Genomic DNA, 25037 nt, shown 5'->3' with positions numbered 1-25037 from the left:
TATAATGATCCTCACAGTTTCTCCACATTGTTTTGTTTATGCATTATTTTTGTAGTTCATGTCCATTGTTTCCCTCAGTGCTTGGTGTTAATACTTAGTTTTGCCTTTGCTATGCTTTTGGTCTCTTCTTTGTATGAAAACGATATGTATCTTCCCTTCTTCCTCTCTTTTTCCCTCGCTGTGTAAATAAGAGGTAGAACTTGAGAGAGTAAATTCAGTGAACATTCTGCAGAACGAGGATGAAAGAGAGGATAAAGCTCAAGGAGATTTGATGCATGGCTTATTGCTGAGCAACAAAACAAAAGCAAACCTTAAGTAACAGTGAAGAAAAAGGTTGTAGTAAGACTACAAATACATGCAGCAATGCCTTTTCTAAAAATATGGACATTATATCTTGCAAGTGTTTGTAGTTATGAAGCACTCAGGGTTATAGAAGTTTGTTTATTTGAGTTGATTCAAGAATCATGCAAAGGCATTGTAGTGCTAATGTAAGAAGTACTTCAAAGGGTTGGTGTATGTTTCTAAAATGTTTTTTAATGTCTGAGTTTGAAAAATTTTACATTTTTATGTAACATATTTGTAAACAATGCTTAGTTTAACTTAGCATAATAAAAAGAATGTTAGTAGGATGGGAAATGTTTGCTTAGCCTGAGTTATAAAGTGTTATAAATGTTATAAAGTGAAGTATTTATCCTGGGGAGGATTTCGTATTAGACAAGTGTTCTCCGGTCCCATTAACATGGGATTCTGGAGTACTACCAGTTGCATGTGGAAAGTAAAATATAGAAACAGTCAATGAACCAGTTAAAGTTACTCAAAGCGTTTTCATTTTTATTCCTTTACAAGAGTTTATTTTTCTATTCACATCATGTGATTTTATTTGATCTGTTAATACAAGGAAGTTTTATACTTTGTTCTGAAAGTACTTTCGTTGGTGGTTTTCTTTTCTTTTCTTTTCTTTTTTAATTTTTATTTTTATAAAAAAATAAGTAAAGGCTGTATAGTTTGACAAAAGTTTAAGTTACCCTAGTGTTGCATGGGAACAATGTTTCTTATGATCACAACAGCATGACTAAGTAGGCAATGTTTTAGAGTATATTGACATTCAGTGTTGAATTTTGTGCACATGTATTTTATTTTGTTGAGATATCTGCATGCTGTTAAAATGTGATTCATTTTCTTTTCTCATTAGTTCATTTTCTTTTTTCTATGTGAAGACACTGTAATTTCTTTTGATTTAATTTTCTTATTGTTAGATTTATTTTCCTCTGTAGTGACACATAGAAAGGTATTTTTGGTATCATTCTTTGAATTTCTCAGAGGGTATTATGTAATTGATGACAGAAAAAAATTTGTTCACATTTGTCGCTTATTTATTGCACATCTCAATACAATTATAATTTTTCTAATTTGCATGTTACAGAAATGAAGCAAGGACAAGAAAATATTAAATTAAAGAGAGAGAACATAAGCAAACAAGTGGTCGTTGACTGAAATAATAATGTGCATGTTGTTTTCCCCCCTTCTCCCTCCTGCATGCAGGGATTTGGTTTCGTAACTTTCGAAAATAGTGCTGATGCGGACAGGGCGAGGGAGAAATTACACGGCACCGTGGTAGAGGGCCGTAAAATCGAGGTGCATGTTCAAAATATTTTCCTTTTCATCTTTTTTATAAATGTCTGCTTCACTCTCATTTGTTGTTTCAGATGCATCATTGGTGTCTTCTGTGTGCTCCCCTTCCCCCTTCCCATTGTTTATATATATATTTATATATAAAGAGAGAGAATCTGGCCTTACTTGGGTTTTTTATTATTATTTCTTTTGTAATTATTATTATTATTATCATTATTGCTGAAAGGTGGAATTGAAAAAAAAAAAGAGAAAGCTTTAATATTTTGAAGTTACTATTTTGGATATTTTATGAATCAATGGGTGCAGTAGATTCCAAAAAAAACCAGCCAACAACAACAACAAAAATTGAGAACAACAACAACAAAAACTGTGTGACAGACGAAACAAAAACGAACAAAAGGTTGTTTTTTGTTTTTTGGTTTTTGGTTTTGGTTTCGGTTTTGTTTTTTTTTATTTTTTTATTTTTTTCTGCAGGGTTGATGCGGGATCCACAGTGGCTTTCAGAAAATTCAGATTGGAAAAGAAGCATCCAAAAGATGTACCAGAAAAAGAAACAAAGCCAGACTAGAGAGCGACCGATTTTAAGGTTTCGTTTTTATTGAAACCATCAGGCTCCTTTGGCTAGATGGCCTGAGCCACTCGTATCTATTAAAGAAACAATACAAACGTGTTTCAGTGCCACTGGATCCCCTTCAATACTGCCTCAGTCGTATTTGTTAGAATAAAAAAAAAATACCAATTGAAAATGCTGTCGTCTTTTGAGTAAGATGTTGCATATTTTGCCTTTTCATTTTCCCCCTTCGACGGTAGCGCTTAGGGCCCTCACCAAACTCTCAGTAACCATGGTAACTGTATACATACCCATGCTGGCGATGGTGCTGAATGGTAAGTGGAGAAGTCCATCTGCCGTTTCACGTATTTAGCGCTGATATACCACGTGAATTTTTTTGACTTGTTGTATTAAGTTTTCTTGATGCTACATTTTTTTCTATATTGGTACGCCTGTAATTGAGTGTACGTTTTAAGCAAGCCTGGGAGGCACTGATTGGATTGAGGATATGACTTCGTGCACATCTTACTCAGATTGTTAACTCCATATTGTGTTAAATAATGCACCCTCTTTTTATCCTTTTGTTAGCTGTGATTTTAAAGCTTGAATGATTTTGTTAATTCTTGCAATGAAAAAGGCTCTTGTTCCAAGTGTTGAATGCTAGATGTTGCTTTTCCAATGGTACTTCTCTTCTAAAGGGTTATGTTGCACACTGCTAAAATTCGTTTGTCCCTTTTTTTGACATTTTCTTTGTTTCCTTGTACCTTGTCTATTTCCCTTCTACTCCACTGCATGTTCCTTCATATAATCTTTTTTTTTCTGTTTTGAATATTTATTGTATCAGTGTTATCATGGAATACAAGCATGCTCTTAAGTCTTAAATTATGCAATACCTTTTAATTTGCTTTTAATGTCTTTTTATTAAAGTTTAAATGATATGACTTTGCTTTATTGAAATGATTTGTAAGTTAAAATGGTTATGAAAGTAAATGTAATTATAAATAGTATGATTTTGTTATGCACCTGTTGCCTTCTATAAATTAAATTGCATTTTATTTTTTACATGACTAATAGCAATGATAATGCATGCATTTAATAATACCACAGGCCCTCCTTGTAACCCTTTCTAATCCAGTGTTCTATGTGCTTAGGTAAATAATGCAACAGCACGTGTAATGACAAATAAAAAGACCGTCAACCCTTACACGAATGGTAAGTGCATGATATCTCACTGCGTGGTTTTTATGTCAATGCATGTGAATCCTCACTCTTCCGGTGGATGGGTGGATTCATCCACTGATGAAGCGTCACATTCTGCATCCTCTGCATCTCCTTGGGCTCACGCTTTCTCCAGCAACCCAGAAAGAACACATGGTATGGCTGGGCTTAATTTCCATCCCTGTGAACTTCCACTAATTCACAGCGATGGGCATAGCATGGAGCATTTTGCCTGTCTGGAATCTGAGTTTAACCACAGTGGCTTTTGAATAGGAAAATATTCCTAGTAGCATTATTCTCTTCCGGCTTTGTTCGATGTTAACGTTGTGACAAACGAACTGATCAAAGGATTCAGTTTTGCGTGGATGATGGAGGTAGGAAGGCCAGTAGGAAGAATGTCTCTGTCAGGCATGAGAGCCTTTTTAGTGCCAAGTCACGTATCTGAGCAAAGATATTTCTTTTGTCTTCCTTACACACTTTGTCAAAAGTTAAGGGCAACCTGCAATTGGATGCCAACTCCAGCTTTTTTCCCATGGAGTAATCTAAATTCTCTATTGCTTAAAAAAGTTATTCTAATACTGATCTAAAAAGTTAAATTAACAATAAAAATATAATCTATGGATATTCAAGATGTTTGGAGACAATACATTTTGAAAATGTTTTCTTTGGCAACGTTTTATCATGTGCTCCAGAAGTTATTTGCATTTGCTAGTTCAGAAAATGCTAACAAGTTCCTAACTCATTGTCAAACAGTAATACATCAATTGAAGTTAATTGCAATTATGTTTTCCTGTTTTACTAGAATGTGTAGCTGTAATTATTTGCTTTCCAATTTAATTTAGCTTTTCCCATCCAGTAGAAAGCAGATGAAATCTGCACATACATCAATAACAATTTCCATATTTAGCTCAGACTCTTTTCCATCTTGAAATGTGATGAATCTTATTTTCTGTATTTGAACATTCATTACTGAGATTTTTCTAAAAACCATGGCAAACAGTGACTTTATTTTTTTTATTTAAAGAGTCATAATTTTTTCTTAATGTGGTAAAAATAAAATAAAGTGACAGTCTTCATTTGACATGCGATAATTGAGCAAATTATAATGATACGGAGAAGAAGTGTCTTGAAATTCCTGGTGATTTTTCAGAAAGTGTTTTCTTCCTCATTTTGTATGTAAATGTGTAACTTGCCAAATGATGCAGATGGGAAATCTCCTTCATTATTACTGGCTTTAAAACATCTCAGTGAATCTAACAAGAGAGACATGAAGCTTGACTGGACCACAAAGCAAGATTTTGTTACCATAAGGATCTATATTAAATTTGTGCATATGATACTATGAACTTAGCCTGCTATATTGTAATGATAAAAATATAATAGTAGAATTGATATAAATGGTGATGTATATTTTGTATTCATAATATGGTAAAGCTAAAACACTTATCAATTGCACATTACTCATCAACGTGTTCAATGCTGGCAGATAGTCATGCTGGAAATAAGGAGGTGAGATTTTAGGAATCTGATTTTAAGGGGGATTCACATTTGTGTCCTGCACTGCGGGATTACTTGTGTCATACACTGTCATTTATTTATATCCAAAACTAGAGTGATGATAACTTGCTGTTTAGTGTTTCCCACTTGTAGTGTTTTGTGTCTGTGATTCTCCAGCCTGTTTTATCTGGATGAGATCTCAGCAGAGCTGTGAAACATCCTGCTAAGAGCCTGAAAGTTAGAATTTGTGTTTGTGAATCCATACATCCAAGGATGTATGTACATGCAGGATGTTCCTTTTTGATATTCACCTTTTGATGGTGTCTACATAACAGAACAGTTGTAGTTAATAGATAAATATTCTTATAATTTTTGCTATTTTCTCAAGTCCCCTGAAGTAAACCCACAAGTAGAATCATATTCTTCTAGCACAGTCATTACAATTGATGAAGAATGAAGTGTAGACATGGAGTATGTTCCATTCAGATTAATCAGTGTTTCGATTATTCATTACCCTGTCATTTTGAGATTCCAATTCTTTACCCTTTTGTCAGAAATTAACCATTGCTATAGCTGATTACTAAAGATTGTTGTTTAAAGTTTTTAAAAATGAAAAATAAGGGTAATTTTTTTGTGTTCTTCTATAAGCATATCAGCACCTGAAAGGTGCTTCTGAGGCAGAAACTTTTTGTTTGTACATGTCTTTCTTCTGAACCACTTCATTAATATGTGGCTTCATTTTTCAAAGTGTATGGGGTGACTGACACGTTTTTGGCACATGTGGAAAACAGCCAGGCAGACACATGTGTTAAATGAAAACATGTAGGGCCTCAATGTTTATTGTAATTTAAAAATAAGATGCACTCTATTTTGCCTTTCATTCCTGGATATTGCTAGTTGCTTGATAACAGGGCTCATATTGTAAATATGGTTGCAAAAGGCAACAGATTTTAAAGCAAAAAAAAACAAACAACCTCAACGTTTTTTTTTTTTTTTAATACATATGCAGCTTCATTCAGATAAGCAATTTGCTCTTACGTGCTAGGTGGTTTTTGAAATAAATAGACTTTCCATTGACTTTGGACCATTCCTGGAATGAACAGTTCATAAACGGACAGTTTCTAGCAGGACTTTTCAATGTGTTTGTTCTCGGATGAGAACTGCCTTTTCATTGTGTGTGAATTCAGTGTCAAGTGTTCTACTTGTGAAAAACGCTTGATACATTTTAGATGTTCCAGCCTCTCCTGCTCACAGTTATGATTTCTAAAATTTTTTTTAGCATTCTTCTGATGCTCACGTTGCATCAGTTCAGGTTGCTCTTCCAAAGTTGTGGGGAATAGAGAATTACGTGCAAGTAGATTGAGAGAACCTCAGCAATGAATGAGGAATATGACACAGAGATCAGATGAGGAATATTTGCAGTGTCTTAAATGTGAGATTTCTGTTAATCTAAACTTAGATTCAAAATCAGAACTAGTGACAATTATTGCAGTTAAATTCCCTCCCACTTCCCTTTCCTCCTGTTCTGGTTGCAAACAGGAAGAAAGCAAACAGTGTCTCAGGGCTTCTTTCCCAACAAAGCATTCCTCAGGCAACGCACAGCTGCCTGCTCTAGAAAGTGAAAATAATCCTTTCTACATTGGTGTGCCCCACTTCCTAACAAAGCTTGTTCCACTGTGCAATATGTAATTATTTCCTTGCCTTTGGCACGTTTAATCTGTGCTTTTTTTAAATGCCTGTATAAGATCATCTTACAAGTTCCCCACAAGTTCCTACAACGTTGCTGTCTTTAGCATCGTATACACTTTGAACACCGGCCCTGTGTCTACAGCAAGGCTGCGTGCTCTGTGTACCTGGAAGAGCAGCATCGCTTGTACGGACACAGCAGCAATTCTTTGGAGTGTTGCCTGAACAGATGGCACAGAACATCTCTTGGTTCTGGATTGCTTTTAGGCCAGCTGTAGGACAGTGGTTATTTAAAACAAAGGCATTGGCTACATTGGCCAGTGTAAGAGGTTGGCAGAACATGACTGGAGCATTTGCATTTAAGCCAGCTATTTCATCGTAATATGCCACCTGTACTCGCAGGTTGCTCAGCCATTTCTGATGCATGACTGTGTTGTACCATTTCAGTGCAGAGAGTCTGAAGTACAAATGCAATTTGGAAAAAAAAGTGCCTCTGGCATTTGACTGGGTTCACACAGTGCACAGATATCTTTTCTGTCACGGTGGACAGTTCTTTACCTTGCCTATGCTTTCATTTTTTATCTAAAGTAGAATGAAAATGCTTATTTTATTGCCTTGTGATATACACTAACGCACGCTTAGCAGAAGTACCCTGTGTCCAGTAAATGAGCTGTTTTGGCCACACTAGTGTGTAACTGGAGCAATGAAAAAGAACTGATCTACTCTGTTGTTACATGATATAGTGATACCTGAACTAGTTCTGACATAATTGCATAACTTAAGGTTAAGACCGTGATAACTGTGCATTTCAACTAAGCTAATTCACCTGATAATTTGCTCCAGAAGTACTTGCAGTATTGAAATGTCCAGATAATGATTTATTTCATTACTTGTTTCCATACTTCAGAATCCGAATGTTCTGATATTAAAGAGTAGTAATCTAAGACACCTATAAAACTTCTATTAAAATGACCTTGAATGCATTCTATCTGTATGTCTCTATTTAAAAAAAATGAATAAAAAACCAATACGTTATTATTATCAGTAATTGCAATATTAACTCAGTTATGTTTTTATGTTTGCTGCAGGCTGGAAATTAAATCCAGTTGTTGGTGCAGTTTATAGTCCAGAATTCTATGCAGGTAAGGATTAAAGTGCACTTGTCCATGCTGTGTTTTATTTAAACACGTAGAAGTACAGATCAAACATTTGCTGTGAGGTTTGGCTTCTTTGTTTAAGTCATGCTTCCTGCTAGACATTTGCAGATTTATTATGAAGGTTTTGACAGTTACCTGGGAATACTGAAGTTTATGTAGAAGATAACAGAATATCTTTTCTTGGGTAGCAAAACATGAACTGTGGTATTGCAGCCTTACATGAGATTTTTTTAGTTATTTTATCCTTTATTTTATATTTTATTTTATTTTTATATTTCAATACAGACATTTTGAGTCATGAATTACTTAAGCTTTGACAACAACAAAATATCCATCTGTAAATATATATTTTGTATTGACATATTTACATATATACACACAAATGAACTCCATTCCTAATTTTTTCTTGAACATTTTTCTTTAAATTTTATATTTAGTTATTCAGTCTTTTAAAACTTTTGTATTTGTAATCTATATTATCTCTCAAGACTTCTAATCCCGGGTAAAACTTGGAGTTGATGAGATTCAGCCTTTTTCTTTTTCCATTGCTAGGAGCAATTTCTAAATACATTACAGCAACAGTATTGAAACTGTGGGTGTACTCCAAAATGAATTTGATTATAGAAGAACCTGAATCCCACCCATAATCATAACCTCTAGGAAGTCCAAAAAATGCTATGTTTTTTTAAAGCTAATAGATTAAAACTCAGGGAGAAATGATCCCAGTAGCTTCAAATGTTTCTGATAGGTAGTATAGTTGTTTTCCTTTCTTAGGTTCCCAAATAATATATGAGTCTTCTGTGAATTTCATGGGAAGCTCTGGGAAGCTTTGTTTTCCATTTTGATCAATTTTTTAGTTGTTTGTGTCTGGGTGTGTATAAATTTATCCAGTAGACTGGATAAAATGTCCATTCATATTCTAAAAAACAAAAATGTTAATCCTTTGTCACACATGTAGATAATGAAAAATAAAGAACTAATTGTAAAATGCATTTGTTACAGCAAGTTGAAACAAGGGAAGTTTCCAATAGGTGTTAGGAAAACATTTTTCACAAATAGTGGTTAAGCATGGGAAGAGGTTGCCTATGGATGCTAGGGAATCTCCATTCTTTGAGGTACTTAAGCCTCCACTGGATAAAGCTGAAAATGTTTGGTTAGTGCAAGGAACTTCAAGAGAGAAAAAATGTTATATAGGACTACTGTTACAAACCAATAGTTATTTTAAGGAAGCTGCCTGTAATACATGCAGTGCCAACTACTGAAATAGATTAAAAAAAAAATACAAGTTAGGGTATTGCATTATGAAAGTGGCATCGGAATAATAAAAGCACTAAGCTGGTATTCATAGAAGAGCGATATTTAGTGTAGGCACAGTTTGTTTCCTTCTTTGATGTATGCCTACATTGAAAACAGGAATTTAACATTGATCTTGTTTGAGCAGTTAGTGAACCAACCCTGAACCTGCATAAATTAGAAAGTCAGAGTTATTAGTCATTTTATATAAATGACTTTGTGTTAATGACAAATATAATAATATTCCCATAGTACAGTAATCAATTTTCTAATACGTATGCAGAATTAACAATCCGACTTATAATTGTCTCATGAAGTAGGGCATGAAGAGTTCACATAGTTTGTAAATTAAAATCAATATTTTCAATCTCTCCTGAAGGTAATTTTCTTAATTTACTGGATTTTTCCCTAACATTTATTTTTTCTTTTAATTATAAAATGGCAGGTTATTGATTTTTTTTGTATAACCTCCTAAAGTCCCAAGTGCATTTTTATTGCCAACACAAGGGAGGTGTTTGCCCTTCTTAATGAGAATCTTTAATTACCATTAGAAGAGTATTAATTTAATTTTATGAATTATGGCATGCACTCCACCATACCTATGCAGAAAGTTCTATCCAGGATACCTAATGTATTTCAGATTTCTGTTTACATATACCGGCCTTTTTTTTTTTTTTTTTTTGCACATTTTCTGTAATGACTAAAATATATTTTTTGTCTCACAGGTGTTTAAACATTCTTTTAAGCAATTCAGTTTAAAACAAGGAAACAAAAAAAACTGTGCTGATCTCTTAAAGTCATTACAAAATGAAACAGTTCTTGTATGCCGTAATAGAATGCTGCGGCATATCTTTATTTACGTGTCCGCCCACCTTACCTGGAAAAGAAGCAGTTTCACTTTTGAAGATTTTAAATTTAGAATGTGATTTTTAAGATATAATTAAGATACAGTTTAAGATTTTTTAAAGATACAGTTATTTGGTTTAATTATTGTCTCAAATGCTGTCATGTTAAAGTGCTGCCAACTATTTCACAGTCCGTGCAAGAAGTTTCTTTTGCTATAATAAATGATGAAAAATTTGGCCACTTCTGAAATGAAGATGAAATATTTGCAGAGAAACTGTTGATTTAAAGTACCTTTAATCTTCATAAATAAGTGAAAAAAACCCAGAAGGTTATACAAAGCTGTCAGGATGGCACTGATGAATGGCAAATTCACCCGTTTCTCAATTGCTGGTGAAGACACACGCCGCAAGGCTTAACCGTATTGTACATCATATCTGCCAACTCATTTCTGTGATTAAATATTCCATCAGTGTGGGCTATAAGGCGGTAAAGCTTAACAAGATTCATAAGATGCACCACTTGAATACACATAACTCACTTCCTAGGAAAAAGAGCACCCCGCATGCAAAAGAAAATTAGAATTGAGTTAAATTACTCTATAAGACAAGATCAATAGAGAAAGGAAAAGATCCCCTAATGCAATGCAAATCTAAGATATAGTTATGTCCTGACAACTTGAAGCAGACAATTAAAGTCAAATAGGGAGGAACGCAATGTAAATCAAATCTAAAACCTTGAAGATAATGGTAAACAGTAGGACCAGTGACATGATCGTTACAGCTCCGCTTTTTTTCTCGGAGTGTGCACTTCTGTAAAAGAATACCTTTTTGAGGCAACACATGACAGATAAATATGGAGACTATAAGATAAACAGCAGATGCACGCCAGGTACAATGTAAGTAAACTACTACTTACGGTCTATACACTATATATTTAGAAATATACTATCAATCAATTTCTTCTTTTCTTCCTGAGTAGCCCTCCTAAGACTATTTTTCTGACTTTAAAATGCCCATCCTGTAATAAATTACAACGCTCCAAGCACATGGATATTCATGCTATGTGGTACCATTAATGGGGATTAACAGCGATGTTCACAAAGTGCCATTTGAAGGCTGTGGCTGTAATTCGGAGGCCCAGGAAGACTCCCTCACAGCTGCTGACTGTGAGTGTACAAGGGACTGGCTCACTGGCACACCTTCAGCTCTTCCCTAGGTCTGCGGTAATGTCCTAAAATGACATTTCATAGAAAGCAAAAGAACTGCTATTTGTACCATTTCACAGAATTCCACTTTTCAGTATAAACTAATTGTAATTGATAGGTAATTTTAAAAGTTTGCCATACCTCCAAGGAGTCTCCTTCTAGTAAATAAAATGATACCATTAAAGGTGTTTTTTATCTTTGAGAAAGAAATATTAATGAAGTTATCATTTCCATTTCTGCATATCTTTTCCGGAAAAATATTTATCAAGTTGTTAGGAAGGTCTTAATGAAGAAATTTGCAAGAAGCACCATGTGATTCATTTCACAAGGTCTTCATATAAATTGGGACAAATTTTTCATTTATTTGCGTATCCAGCCAATTTTAAATCAATCCCCTAGTGAAACATAATTGTGGTGTGTTAAGCATGTGTCTGTTATCCACCCTTGTACACTCATCTGTGATTGACAAAAAGACAGATTTTCAGATTACTTTCTATACTTGGAGCACTATGGCACTTTCTCACTCTGAGTTGTTGCATTCTGTTTCTGTGGTGTTGTTACAACATGATTTTTACCCGCTTACTTCCCTTCATATTGCATATATTTTATGTTGATACCCAGCCTTTCTTTCAGTCTCAGGCAGTCTGAAAGTCAAGTGCCATTTTGTTCCTTTCAGGGCTACTGCTGATCTTCCATTTTTTCTTTTTTCTTCTGCTTCTTTTTTTGTGTGTGTGTGTGTTGTTTTTTCAATGAGGAATTGTTGAGCATTCTCTTGTTCTCGTTCATGGAAGGTAGAGTATTGTTGCACTCAAATTACTACAACAGATCAGTCCTTTAATGCGGATAACTTGAGACTCAGTAGGGCCATTTTAAGAGAATTTGTACTTGCAAGTGTCAGAACATTTATTTTTGGGTTCGTAGCTGGTGAGAGGCTTCTTTTGGATAGCTCCAGTAGGTGAAGTTGGGGGAAAAGGTGTTACAGGAATGACTTGGCAATGTAGTGAATGTTCTTTCAGAGGACAGGAGTGACCACAGGAGAGAATGTAAGTATATAGTCATAACCAGCAAATAATATACTATTTCAAAATTTTCAATTGTCAGTGGAGAAAAAAAGGACTTATAATTAGTGGAAAAGAACCAGTGCATTTCATAGTACACAATTTACAAACATTTAATAGAGATCCCATACTCCTTTTACTTAGGTAAGTAATCACATACTATTTTTCCTGAATATCAGGAAGTTGTAGGTGTTTTTCAGCAGCTAAATAGAAGATATTATAAGGATATACATATCCATGGACAGAATCACAGAGGGGCTGAGTTTTGAAGTGTCTGGTCCAATCCCCCTGTTCAAGCTAGCTCACCTAAAGCAAGCTGCCCAGGCCCATGTCCAGACAGCTTTTGAGTGCCTCCAAGGATGGAGAATCCACAACCTCTCAGAGCAACAGTTCTTAGTCACCCTCATCGTAAAAAAGTAATTCCTGGCTTGCAGACAGAACCTCATGTGCTTCAGGCTGTGCTCATTACCATCCTGTCACTGGGCACCACTGAAGTGAGCCTTGCTCTGTCTCCTTTACCGTCTCTTTTCAGGTGGTTGTACATGTTGATGAGATTCACCTGGGCATTCTATTCTCCAGGCTGAGCTGTCAGAGCTTTCCTCAGAGCAGAGATGGGCCTGTTCCTTAATAATCAGTGGTTAATGCCATTATTTCCATATTCATCTTATGTTAGTTCACCTCTTCTGCATAGTCACTTTTCTTCCACTAGCACCATTTGAATAGTTGTTTTCACTTTGCAAATACTCGTAACTCAGTAAGCACGATTGTAGACATCCAGTCTCTTGAATAGTTCATGTGTGTCATTCTGAGCTGGCTTGGAAAATTCTTCCCTTTGGTTAAAATGAAAGCAGGAAGAAGAGCTTGCGCTTTTGACTGCGTACACATACACTCACAGCAAGAGGCTTTTTAACATGCTGTGGATTTGGAAGCTAGCTGTTATCCTCCAAGAGGCAGATTTTGTAACAAGCTTCCTTTCATAAGTTTGCTTTAAACTTAGAATTATAATGCTGTTTTTAATTAAGAAATAACGAAATACCATAATACAATATATATAAACGTACTTAAATAAGAACCCAGGAGAAGAGAGGGTTTTAGTATGTTTGCTAACGCTAATTCTCTTTGTCCATGTATTAACGTATGCATTTCTGGAGTGTAAAAGCACCTGGGATTCATTTAATCTTTCTAGCCTTTTCCTTTGAATTTAAATGAGTGTTGCATAATACCTTAGAAACACTTTTCAGTGAAAGCATTTGGAATTTGTGAGGCTGAATTATATTGTTGTCCAGCAGTTCTAGATCCGAGGGTGAAAGTTCATTGCACCATATCTATAGAGTTTAATTTTGGTGAAACTTGTTCGTTTATCAATATATAGTTTAATTCACTTTAAAACAAATTACATATGCCTAGATTTGAATTTGGCCATTGACTTAAATGGGTTTTTCCAAATAAACATCTTCTTAACGTTATTAACTGAAAAGTTTAAATAATGTTCTAAATACATAAAAATGAAATAATGATCCCCCTGCTAATTATATATAGATGTTCCTTTTCAAAGCATAAAACAAATTTGTAATTGCTGTTTCAAAAATCGTGTTAGAATACTATTGTGTAACTGGTGACAGCCTAGTTAGATTAACACCAGCGGTGACAGTTAATGCTTGTCAGAAATTTCTGTGGAGCTGTTACAAGGCATTGTAGTCAGAATACTACTTTATGAAAAATTAATAAAGTCAGAAGAAAATGGAATTCAGCATCTGTACCAGCTATTTACAAACAAAAAGTCTTCCAGAAGTAATTTTGCCTTATGCTGCAGTATAATTACTTTTTCATTAAAACTTATACAGTTATAGAAACTAAACAAGGATTATTCAAAGAATAATTCTAATGGTTTATTTTTTTGAAAGCTTAGTTTCATTAATCAGTTATACATTTAAATCTGGAGCAAGGTTAATCGATACAGATTTATCATTGTATTGAAGTCTGAATAGTTTAAAAAGAAAATGAGATACTGTCAATACGACGCTTTTAAACAATTGTCTTCTATTTGGATATATATTAGAAAACATGATATACAGTTGGGCTTTGATATTATTACTATTTGATCACTAAAAGAAATTCCATACACTTGATTATTTCATGGGAAATCTTGTACTGTAGATAGAGCCTAACAACAGCAGATAGAGAACGCTTCTGGCTTCTTTGGTGTAGAAGTTTGGTAGGTTTGACCATAGTCTGGTATAGAGGTCTCATTTGATATGATTATGAACTTCTGCACAAATAAAATTTGGAAAAGCATAAACTGTATATGTGCTGAAATTTGAAACCCTTTCAAAACGGAAAGGAGGTGTCTGGGGAGAGGGATGGCCTTAAATCTGCTTGTCAGTAAAGTTTTCTTGAGATGTAGGTCTTCAGTTTTCTGCAAGTCATCCTGACTTATGAGATATTCCACTTGAACTAATCTTACTTAATTATGTAATTACACAGCAAAACCACGCTGAGCCTATCTCACTACCTGGAGTCAATGGACTTGGAGTTGATTGGTGTAAATTAGTGCTGCGTCACCACTATGGTGCGGTATTAGTCAGGTCAGATCGCTGATGCTGAAGGTTTTTCTAGAAGTTGTATCAGTAGCTACTGAATGTAGATGAAGAATACTTTGAGAATATAAAGCAGTACCAGAAGCTGATAGAGCTGGCATGGGTGCAAAGCACACAGCTGAGGCAGGGAAGGCAAGTGATGAATTGTCACATCAGCTGCTCTGGAATGGAGAAAAGCTGTTGAAATGAAGTAATACAGAGAAGAATAGAAGAAGTCTATTTATTAAGTGGGTATTGTGAGAAAGGAAATAGGACCAGAATGAATGATGGCAAATGTTCTCTAACCTCTGTTCCTCCTGTATGTCGTGTATGCTTTTATTAAAAAAAAAAAAAGTAGTAGTAAGATTTCCTCCGCAGTAGTTCTGTCATGTAACATGTATGACAATTCCTTGCTTTCTTTAGGTAAACTTGTTCATTTTATAATATCTAATCCAAAAGAAAGCAATGTGTATGAGGTAGGCTGAGAATGACAAACTGATGTGCATGAGTAAGCTTGAATTCTGCTTAAAACCTGTGAATTGATGGATGAATACAGGACCAGCTATAATCATAATCAAACGTGTAATTATGACTGCAGCTTACTTGTTTTAGTACTTAATTCTAGGAGGAGCAATGTGTATATTAAAAGTATGTTGTAACTGGTTCATGGAGGGATATACTGACTATTAATGCATCCACGGAAACTGCCCTGAACTGGAAGTAGCTGGAAACTAGAACAAATGTGAGAAGAGTATTGAACTTGCTGTGTTCTTGAATTTTGCTTTGGGTGCACATTTTTGGCAATTTTGAAAAAAAAAATACTTTTTTAATTGTATGCAAGATGTCAAAATGCTACCTAAATGACAGCATTATAGTTGAGACTACAGGGACAGTGTGAAGTCCACGCTACTGTTTGGAGCATTAGCATTTTTTGAGGTAAATCTGTGAACCCCATTTGCCACATGTTAGCTTGGGATTGTACAGAGCAGGTTTGGTACAGGTGAAATAGATTCAGCTTGCAAGAAACTACACTGGAAGCTGGGAACTGCACTGTGTGCTCCATGTGCACGCCTGATGTCACATGCCCTGTTAGGGGACGTAAGCATTTGAACCAGATTGGCTTTTAGATAGCTTTGAACCATGTGTTGTGTGGTGGAGCTGTCTGCCTCAGGGGACAGGATTAAGCCTAGTCCAGTGTCATGCATGTCCAGCCTGCTAATTTTGTTTTGTTGCCCTTTTTCATAATGTTTTAATAAAAATATTTAAAAAAGAAGTTTTGTTACTTATATACATTGACTATATTATATATGTGTGGCCTAAGACAATTCTTCTTCCCTCAGTGTGGTCCAGACAAGCCAAACTATGTATGGTGTAGCTTTGGAGACTGAATATAAGCCAGCTGTTAATAGCTACTGCTAATGTCTTACCAAAGAATGGGCAGTGCAGAGTTAGCCTTGGTGTGCACTGTCTGGACCTGAAGCCTAGGCTCAAGTATACATGGAGGTAATCTCTTGAAATTAAACTTGAGACTGTAATTCAAATACCAATCATGGCTGTGTGCAAAGAGGACTGTCTTAAAAATATCTCAAAGGAAAATTTAAGACAAACTGCAAGGTAATTGGTAAAACACTTGTTTGTTCAGGACTGAGTGGGATGTGTGCAATGTTAGACAAGGTTGTAAATTAATAAAAATCAGAGGAATAAATCCCTCTGATTGAAAGGATAACAAAGTTAGAAGGATCTGTGAGTTAGGATGGACAGTCAGGCAGACAGACAATTTTGAAACGTAACGTAATAAAGTAATATATGAAATGCAAAGTTAATACAGTTAAGTGGAGTGGAAAACAACTCTGATGCGTTTTAAACCTTGATTACATTTGCAAATTAATGCTAAAGCAGTTTAAGATTATGTTGAATCGTATTCCAAACATATAGCTAATGTCTTCTGTTTTCTCTCCTGCATTTTCTTCTCATTTCGGGGCATCAGATCACAGAATCCCCAATATATTTACATTTCAATTGAATTTCGTAATACTGAGGGTACTGAGATTTCAGTTGTTTATTTGTCTGTGGAAGTGGCTGAGACAAAGCTATATTTTACAGTGGGACGCAGTACCCAGTATTGCTGCGCCAGATTTCCTTTATGAAAATTATTTGGGGAAAATCCCCAGGCATAGAACTGCTTATAGTAAAAGGTGAGTGTTTGGGAAAGTTCGGAAACATTGCTTTACCTTGTTGTAATGGTTTTTTTCATGCTCATGAAATTCTGAAATCTGACTGGGTTGGGGAAGTAATAAGCTAACAGAAATCAGGATTATACCCAATGATTCATTTTTTCTCATTCATATTCTCAGCTGTAGCTTATCATTCATAGTTTTTAGTATAAAAACAGTACCCATCAGAGTAAGCAAATAGAACTGAGAAATTAGTCGTTCACATCTCTGCATCTCATTGCGTTAGATTTGCATTTCTGTCTTATCGATTCACTCAAATTGGTAATTTACACAGAAAATAGTGTCTTGACACAGTATGAGACAATGAAGCATAAACACATCTACCTGTAGTCCCTCCAGGGCTATGGAAACTGTAGCATTCATGTTTGTGCAGAAGGGTGCCAGTTTCATTTATTTGTGATTTAATGTATATTGTAGTCCTTACTCATCAGGTTATCAGCCGAATATAAGTGTATTTCTGTATTCTGAAGTATCTTATTTCTAGAACAGTGTAATACCAGCTCAGAATTTGTATTTATAGTTTAGAATTTCTCTTGTGTTTGTTTCTCAAAGTTGCAAGTGAGCCAAGATCAAGTTAAAAGAACCAACACCAACCATCATTTACATATGTTTTAGTCTGCTAGGAGGGAAGAGAAAGATTAGGAATAAAGATGTGATTTTCAGAGGTCTTGAACAACTTCTGTGGGACACATCTCTCTGCTGTTAGAGAATGTCAGTCTATATGAACCTGAATATGTATCATCAAGTAAACATACTTTACAAGAAAGTTACACTTACGGGCAGTGGTGACAGTACTACTACTTCTACATGATTACACAGCGCACTTCCAGCTTTAGATGTTTTTGGTGACAGTATGTGAATAAAGATTTACATTTGGTTGTGAATGTTAAAAATTCACTAACAGGCCTAGGGAAACTCTCCAGGATTGCGAGGTATTTTGGTACAAGCAGCAGCTGAGTTTGTGTCAGTTAGTATTTTCCTTCTGATTGCAGCACAAGGAATGCGTATGGTTGATTAAGCTTCTTTTTTTTTTAAAAAAAAAAAAAAGATATTTGAAAAGGGCAGTTTATTGTGGTTGCTTTACATTGCAAGTAGAAACATTAACAAAAAAAAAAAAGTGCAAAATACAGCTCATCTATGGTAGGCTGGCATGCTAAAGAAAGTAGAAACAAGTCAGGCACGTAGTGTTTGTTTCTAAGTTGGCATTACTTTGCCACAGACCAAGAATTCTTTGGCACAATCTATGGCTGCAGGGGGAATCTATTCCTCTTAAGGCAATTTTAGTGCCTCAGTAGTGCATGTTCCTTTCATTTTTTCATTGATAAAGCTTTAAAGCAATGTTGTGGGGCAGGAAAAGGATGCTGGCATGGGAGCAAGGCTTGAATGAGTTTGAGACTTATTGAAATGAGGTTGGTTCTATCTGCAGTGTTTTTTCCAGTCTAAGACACTGCAGTACGCAGTGGTAAGTGATCTGACCAGCTGTGTGTGGCAGGCCAGCTCCCAGGGAGGGAGAGCTAAAGCTTGTGTACGGGCTGTGTGTGCTAGTGAAGGAAGAGGTGGGCGGAAAGGGAATTGAGAGAACCTCAGACAAAATTCTTACCAGAGCTGCAAACTTTGTTGCTTATCTGGTTTTTAGTTAGATGACAGAGGAAACATCTAGCCCCAGCATGTGACTTAACATAACGGGCAATGAATGAACATAACAGGAAAAAGAGGTCTGTTCCCCAAAAGCAAGGAGTAATTGGAATGGCTGACAAATGATGTTTGTTGTAAAATCCATTGCTGTTCCCTGAGTCGTTGCCTAATTTTATTGAGTGTTTTGGTGACACTCCGAGGGATCGTAATAAAGAAACATGCACTGTGCTCGGAGAAGTGGTGGAAGGAAATTGAAACAGAACTTTTGCATGAAGAGATTCTGTAAAATGTCTTAGAACACCACTTCCCCCCCAAATTTTTTTTCCTGTTTTTAAATAACTTTATGAGGTTATACATAGATCAAGGGATGTATTGCATGAATATTAGAGTATGTATAGAATACAAATTCTCATTGTTCTTGTAGTACTTGTCAGAAGGCAAGTATACATAGGTCATTCATAATTGAATGTATTTTGGGTTTGCTGTAGGAAGGTAATTCAGATGCTGATTTGAACTTGAAAATTCACCTTTGGACATTAACTACTTTAGATTCTCCTCCCTGCCATTAAATTTTCGGTTTTAAATCTATAAAGGAGAATAATGCATCTTCTTCAGAAATGGATTTTTCATTCTGGTGAAAAATGTCTTTTGGGAGCAACAGTGTGAATTCCAGAAAATTCCATGCATTACACTGAGACAATTAAAGATGGCTGTTGTTTAGAGTAATAACATATTGGAGTAAAGGATTAAAGGAAGTATTTTTGGATGGTACTACTTTATTCCTACAGATGGAAGTATTAAAATAATCAACACAGGCATCCAGGAATGGTTGTGTTAAAATCTGAAGGAGTATTACTCTGTTTATAGAAAGTTCCCTAGTAACCAATGACATTCAGGAAGCACTTTTTTGTAAACATACTTAAAGGCATACTAATGCCATGTAGTTTGACTACTGATAATGAAGGGCTAAGCTAACACTTAGCAACAAGTATATACTAAGCTCTTTAAACTCCTTAGTCAGATTGGACAATGGATGCTAACATTCAGTATTACTGTATAACAGCGGCCTTTTTAGTTAGGTCTTTCTTATCCATTTCTGTGGCATAGTTGAAATAACTCATCATAGAACAATATTTCTTTGCTGCACAAAAGTAATGCTATTTCTGGCTGGAAAGGCCTAATTCACTTTTAAAATAGCAAATTGGGAGCTGATATGGGTTGTTTATGAGGTCTCTGATAAGTAACAAACATCTTGACATGTTTGTGAGAGATAGTTTTCTTCATATATTGTACATGGATGACAAATTAAAAGTATAGGTGTAATAGACATCATTGAGAGTATAGGAATAATTCTTATCACAGAAGGTAAAAGGAAAACAGGGACCAGCATGACTGGGAACTAGCATAGGGACAAAATTGGTCTATGTATCACCCAATTGTATTGGAAGAAAGGGCAAATGAAATAACAATTGTTGAATTTAAAAAGCAATGCTGCTTTTATATAAGAGCTATAAATTAACGTTCTATGATAATATAAATAAAATATGATATAAATATTCTTTTTTTTTTTTTTTACCTTTTAGCAACCAACCTGGTGCTTGGTTGCCAAAAGCAGGAAGAAACTCCTATTGGTAACAGTAGAGTAAATGCGTAGAATTAAGAACTTCTTTACCCGGGGAGCTGAGCGTGCAAGAGATTAGAGTGGTGTAATCTTCACAAAATCTCCTTGTATGTAGTAACCTTAGTTTTTGTATTGTAAGTTCTCATTGTATTCACCTATGCACTAATACTCAGTGGAGACCAGCCCTGGATATCAACTTGATTAATTTCTACCACTGAAAATGCTTGTGTTCTTGCACTAGTGTTGTTATGTTTTTGCCCTGGATTGTCATGGAGAACTACTCTGTCCTCTTCTCTTTCGTAAATCCCCGAAAATTCTTGCAGAGTAAATGACAGCACAGTAAACAGGAAACTTTTTGCTTGGGAGCAAATGTACTACAGGTAGTGGGAGCTGATGCATTGTGAACTCAGGTTCTTGATAACTGTTTTCCAGCATTATACAATTGTTAGTGAAGGTTTCTGAAAGTTCTGTCTACTTTATGTGATAAAAGACAGCTATTCCCGTGATCGAGGCCTTGCTACATTATCGATTTTGTTTGCTTCAGCAGCATAATTTTTAAAAAAATATTTGAATTTTTTCTCCCAAAAATGCTGTTTCAATGTATACTTCCTCAAAGGAATTCCAACCGGTTGTGCAGACTCTTTTAAGCTTATTCCAGATCTTTACTTTTAAGCTCTCTGTAGTGCTGGTTACAAAGTGGTTCCAGTTAGACCAAGAAGCTATTTCTGGCAGAACCGATATAAAATCCCTTATAAATTACTGGGAAGTCTTTCCATTGTTGATGGGTTCCTGGTCAGTCTAGTTACTCCTGAGCCACCTGAGTGTTCAAGAAATACCATGAACTTTGTAACCGTCCTGGTATGAACAAGTAGTCTATGGGTTATTACTACTACATTTACATTTCTGCTTATGCTCCACAGATTAATTTATATGTCATGAGAATAGGAACTATACAAAAAAACCCTTATTTTTGAAAGTATGAAAAAATTAAAAAAATAGTTTTACTTCAATATCTTGAAATGATTTGGAACTGAATTTTTAGCAGCTTAAAAATATGAATGACTTCAAATAATTTTTCTCACTGCCCTGAATATTTTTAGAGTAATAATTTCCTCAACATAACTATAATTCTTCAACAAAGGACCTAATCAAACTGTATATTCTTAATCACGGGCTGTAGGAGAAAACATTGAAGTATGAGCTTGGAAAGTACATTTTTGTGCATGCTGCCTGCCTGTAAGCCAAGGATGAGCAGTGAACCAGTCCTGGGGGGTTCTTTGCAGTCTTATCGTGCGCTGCCAGCATGCCCTGTTCCATCATGGCTGCCCGCTGTTGTGTGCAGGATGGCCCATAGCTCAGCCACTGCGGGCTGCTCTCCTGCCACTACACCGAGCAGCCGGGCTGCCCCGGCTTCCCTACTGCCACAGGTCTGTCCAAAGCTCTCCTCTGAGCCACAGCATGCCTCTAGTGAATCCACTCTTCAAATACGTATGCTAATTTTTTTCCAAGCCTTTTGACAGTGACAGTCAGGAGGGGCTTTCAGCTGATGATCTCCAGAATCCTGTATTGCTAGTCACATGCCTTCTGTGACCAAATATGTAAATGCTCGTAATAGAAAAAAGTGAAAAAGCGTTGCAGATTCTTCTTAATGAGAAAATGTCAGCTCGAAGTATGCTGCTACAGGAGGGATTGCGGAATTAAGGATGAACTCTTGCATGACTGTAATTTTTTGAAGTTCATCAGCTCCATGATATTATTAAATTATAGTTTGAAAAGAAATATTAATAACTTTATGTTAAAATCCTCTTTCTTAAAAACATCTTCATTCTGTCATGGTAGAATTCAGTACTCTAGAGGGAAAAAACATTTTTTTTTTCCATTAGGGAATTTACTGATTGTTTTTATGTTCTGAGGTTTCTACAGAAGTATTTATTGAAAATAATTCAGTCTTTACCCTGCCCTACTAATAAAAATTTAAATATTTTAATACAAAAAGTGAGAACCAGTAGTTATTTTTTCTCACAAAAGTAGATTAAAAAGTTCCATATTTTTCCCCAAAAACTAATAATAGTGACATGGCTGATAATTTTATGTACAAATTCAAAGGCAGAATGTCAAAATATAATTACGAAGGCTGGTAGCGTGGGTGAAAAAAGCACCCATTTTAAAGTATTTCATTAGAAATAAACCTAGAGTAAGAAAACTCGGACTTCGATGGCATCAGAGAAATTTTAATAAAAATGTTAACTGCAAAGACTGATAATATCTCTAGCTGCATACTGTGGAAAAAGCAAAGTTTTAATTTGTTGAATAATATACATGAAATATAATCTTCACTTTTTGAAAACCTTTAGCATTCTGTACTTACTAAGTGTACTTGGAGTCATGATACTTAAATTATTTTTAAAACCTGATGAAAATTACTGTTTTTGATTATTTCTTCCCTTTTCTCATTTCACTCTACTGGATGAACTCGTTTACACCTTCAGTTCACACTTTCAGGTCTCTGTAGCAGCACGCATTTTGAAGCCTCTATATGGTTTTAAACATATCCATCTTCCAATGTATACATTCCTACTGTTGTTCATCTACCAGTCTGAAAATTAAGATTGCCATTGGAATCTCAACAGGTGTATATTCCTTCTATTTCACAGCTTCCAGTAATACAGATAGTTCTTTCTTAAATACTAGTAAAAAAAGCCACACACACAAGACAAAACAAACACAAGACCTTGATTTTCATTTAAGACTAGTACTGGATGGCTGAAAAAATAGCAAAAGAAAAGAAAGAAAAAAACAAGTATCTCTGAAGCCCATTAATGAAGTGTATACTATGGCCTGAGAGTTTGAAAAATTGTTTAAAAAAGGGTTAATGATAGAAAAATATTTGTAAACTTTTTTTTTTTAAGCAAATCAGGTGTGGTAACTGCATGAACTGCATGTAGGTTGAGGATTGCTCCTGTTAGATGAGCAACTTCTGATCTATTGAGTTACTTAGCCATGACTTTTCTTTATCGTCTCAGAAATTTTCAGGTAAATTTAATATATTTGGAACTGTGTGATTCACACATTCTGGCAACTTGAAGTACATCAGTGTATGTTCATATGTTTATATATAATTGTGTATATACATATAAATATATCTGCAAAAACAGATGCGTCACAGCCTGCTACTCCTGGAGGTGTGCAGGTGGAGAGAAGGTTTTTTCCTACAATGAAAGTATCACATTAAACAATCTGTATTCATCTAAGAATGCTAGGATATAATTACAGAGAAAGATGCTGAAATAGCAAGGTGTTCAATTTAACTTTATTAAAACAACAGCAAAACAATTCTAAACTTCGTTGAGTTCTTCAAAATGAAAATGCATCAAAGAAGAACTGTTTTAAATTGATTTATTACTTTTACTTTTTTCATTTTTCTTTTTTGATGGTTTTCTTTCTTCTGTTTTGTTCTTGATCTTCAATCCACCTTGTATACTGGGACATAGAGTACGTTTAAGTGTTTCTCATTCATGCAAAGAATACTGAACTCTTCACACGTAGAGTCATATTTTGGTTTCTCTCACACCAGTGCTCATTTAAGCGATATAACTGAGATCGTGCCTGGTCTGTACGTATGAGCTTTGCAGTCTGATTTATCTGTTGTGTTTGCTCGGTAGCCTCTCATCTCAGCTAGAGTTTGGGGGATGAGAAGCCAGTGGCTGGGTGGAGGGTGGGAGCTTTGCAGAAGCTCGCAGCAGGGCTCCTGAAGCAGCCTCTGCTTTGGAGATGCAGGGCAGAGAGGGAGAGAGCAGCTGCAGCAGGGTGAGGGACCAGGGCGTGCTGCTAACGAACACAGCTTGCACCGGTGTCCCCATGTGACAAAGAGGGAATTTGGATTTGGGGGGATGTCTGTGTTTTGCTTTTTCCAATGTAAAATTTTACATGCTTATTGGGGCTCTTTCTGTTTGGTGAAATCAAAGGACGTAAAGTGCCCCTGCTTCACTGCACTGCTTCAGTTACGGCTTTATTTCTGTTTTGAGATAAAACTGAGGTTTAGTTTGAGTGTTCCAAAACCAGATACCACTCTCTCTCTCTCTCTTGTAGGCAGGGTGCTGCTGTGCCAGGCAAACCAGGAGGGATCTCCCGTGTACAGTGCCCCCAGTTCACTAGTATACACATCCACAAGTAAGCTAGTGTTAATGGCTGTTATTTTTTTCCTGTTTTGTGACAAAGGACATTATTATGAATTCAGCCCCAATTTACTGTAAATTTTCCGACTAGCTCATGTTAAGGTAAATGTGGTATTTGTAAACATGTGTAAGTAAGTAATGTTAATGGATCGTTCAATGTTTTTTCTTGCATCTTTGTCCTAAAAGTATATTTAATGAAAGAAAAATATATCTTATGGAAGAAAGAAAAAAAACAAACAAAAAAACAAAGAAAAGCCCCTATATCGTACTGTCCTACAGAGATGGTCAAAAAGTCTGCAGTAACACTTATTATTTTATTAATTATTATTATTTTTTTAACTGTTACTTTTTTTGGAATCCAGAACTGTTGTGCACTCTGTATTTTCTGTAGAAGATGAAGTCGTGTTTCTTACTCCTTCTTGGCCACAACTTTGATTTAATACACAAGAAGTCTCATAACATGCCAGTGCTTATTGGTGTCAAGAAATAAAAATATATATAAAGTTTTCTTTTGGGGAAAAAAAAAGGAAAAAGTCTGTTTAACAGGTAGTTTGGATAGAAAGAACATGACTTAAGAAAAATAGCATAGACAAAGTGAGACTGTACTGGCTGCCTTCAGACATATTTATGTACAAAACTTTGGAGTATCAATGTC

The 25037-nt window shown here is 35.4% G+C and overlaps 1 protein-coding gene across 13 annotated transcripts in view; it reads left to right on the top strand.

The window, feature by feature from the left end:
• The window catches only part of RBFOX1 (RNA binding protein, fox-1 homolog 1), a 372798-nt gene that overhangs the window by 279344 nt on the left and 68417 nt on the right, over positions 1–25037 (top strand). For 12 of the 13 annotated variants that reach the window (XM_021411693.1, XM_021411692.1, XM_021411700.1 and 9 more), the window contains 4 exons: positions 1543–1635; positions 3334–3394; positions 7672–7725; positions 24297–24377. In XM_021411693.1, coding sequence (XP_021267368.1) covers positions 1543–1635; positions 3334–3394; positions 7672–7725; positions 24297–24377 — 289 coding nt within the window. The remainder of the gene's footprint in view (positions 1–1542; positions 1636–3333; positions 3395–7671; positions 7726–24296; positions 24378–25037) is intronic. The other variant, XM_021411696.1, reaches the window with a different exon arrangement.

This window comes from Numida meleagris, chromosome 13 (genome assembly GCF_002078875.1).
Source record: "Numida meleagris isolate 19003 breed g44 Domestic line chromosome 13, NumMel1.0, whole genome shotgun sequence".
Lineage (NCBI taxonomy): Eukaryota > Metazoa > Chordata > Aves > Galliformes > Numididae > Numida > Numida meleagris.
This window is presented reverse-complemented; position numbering and strand designations above follow the sequence as displayed.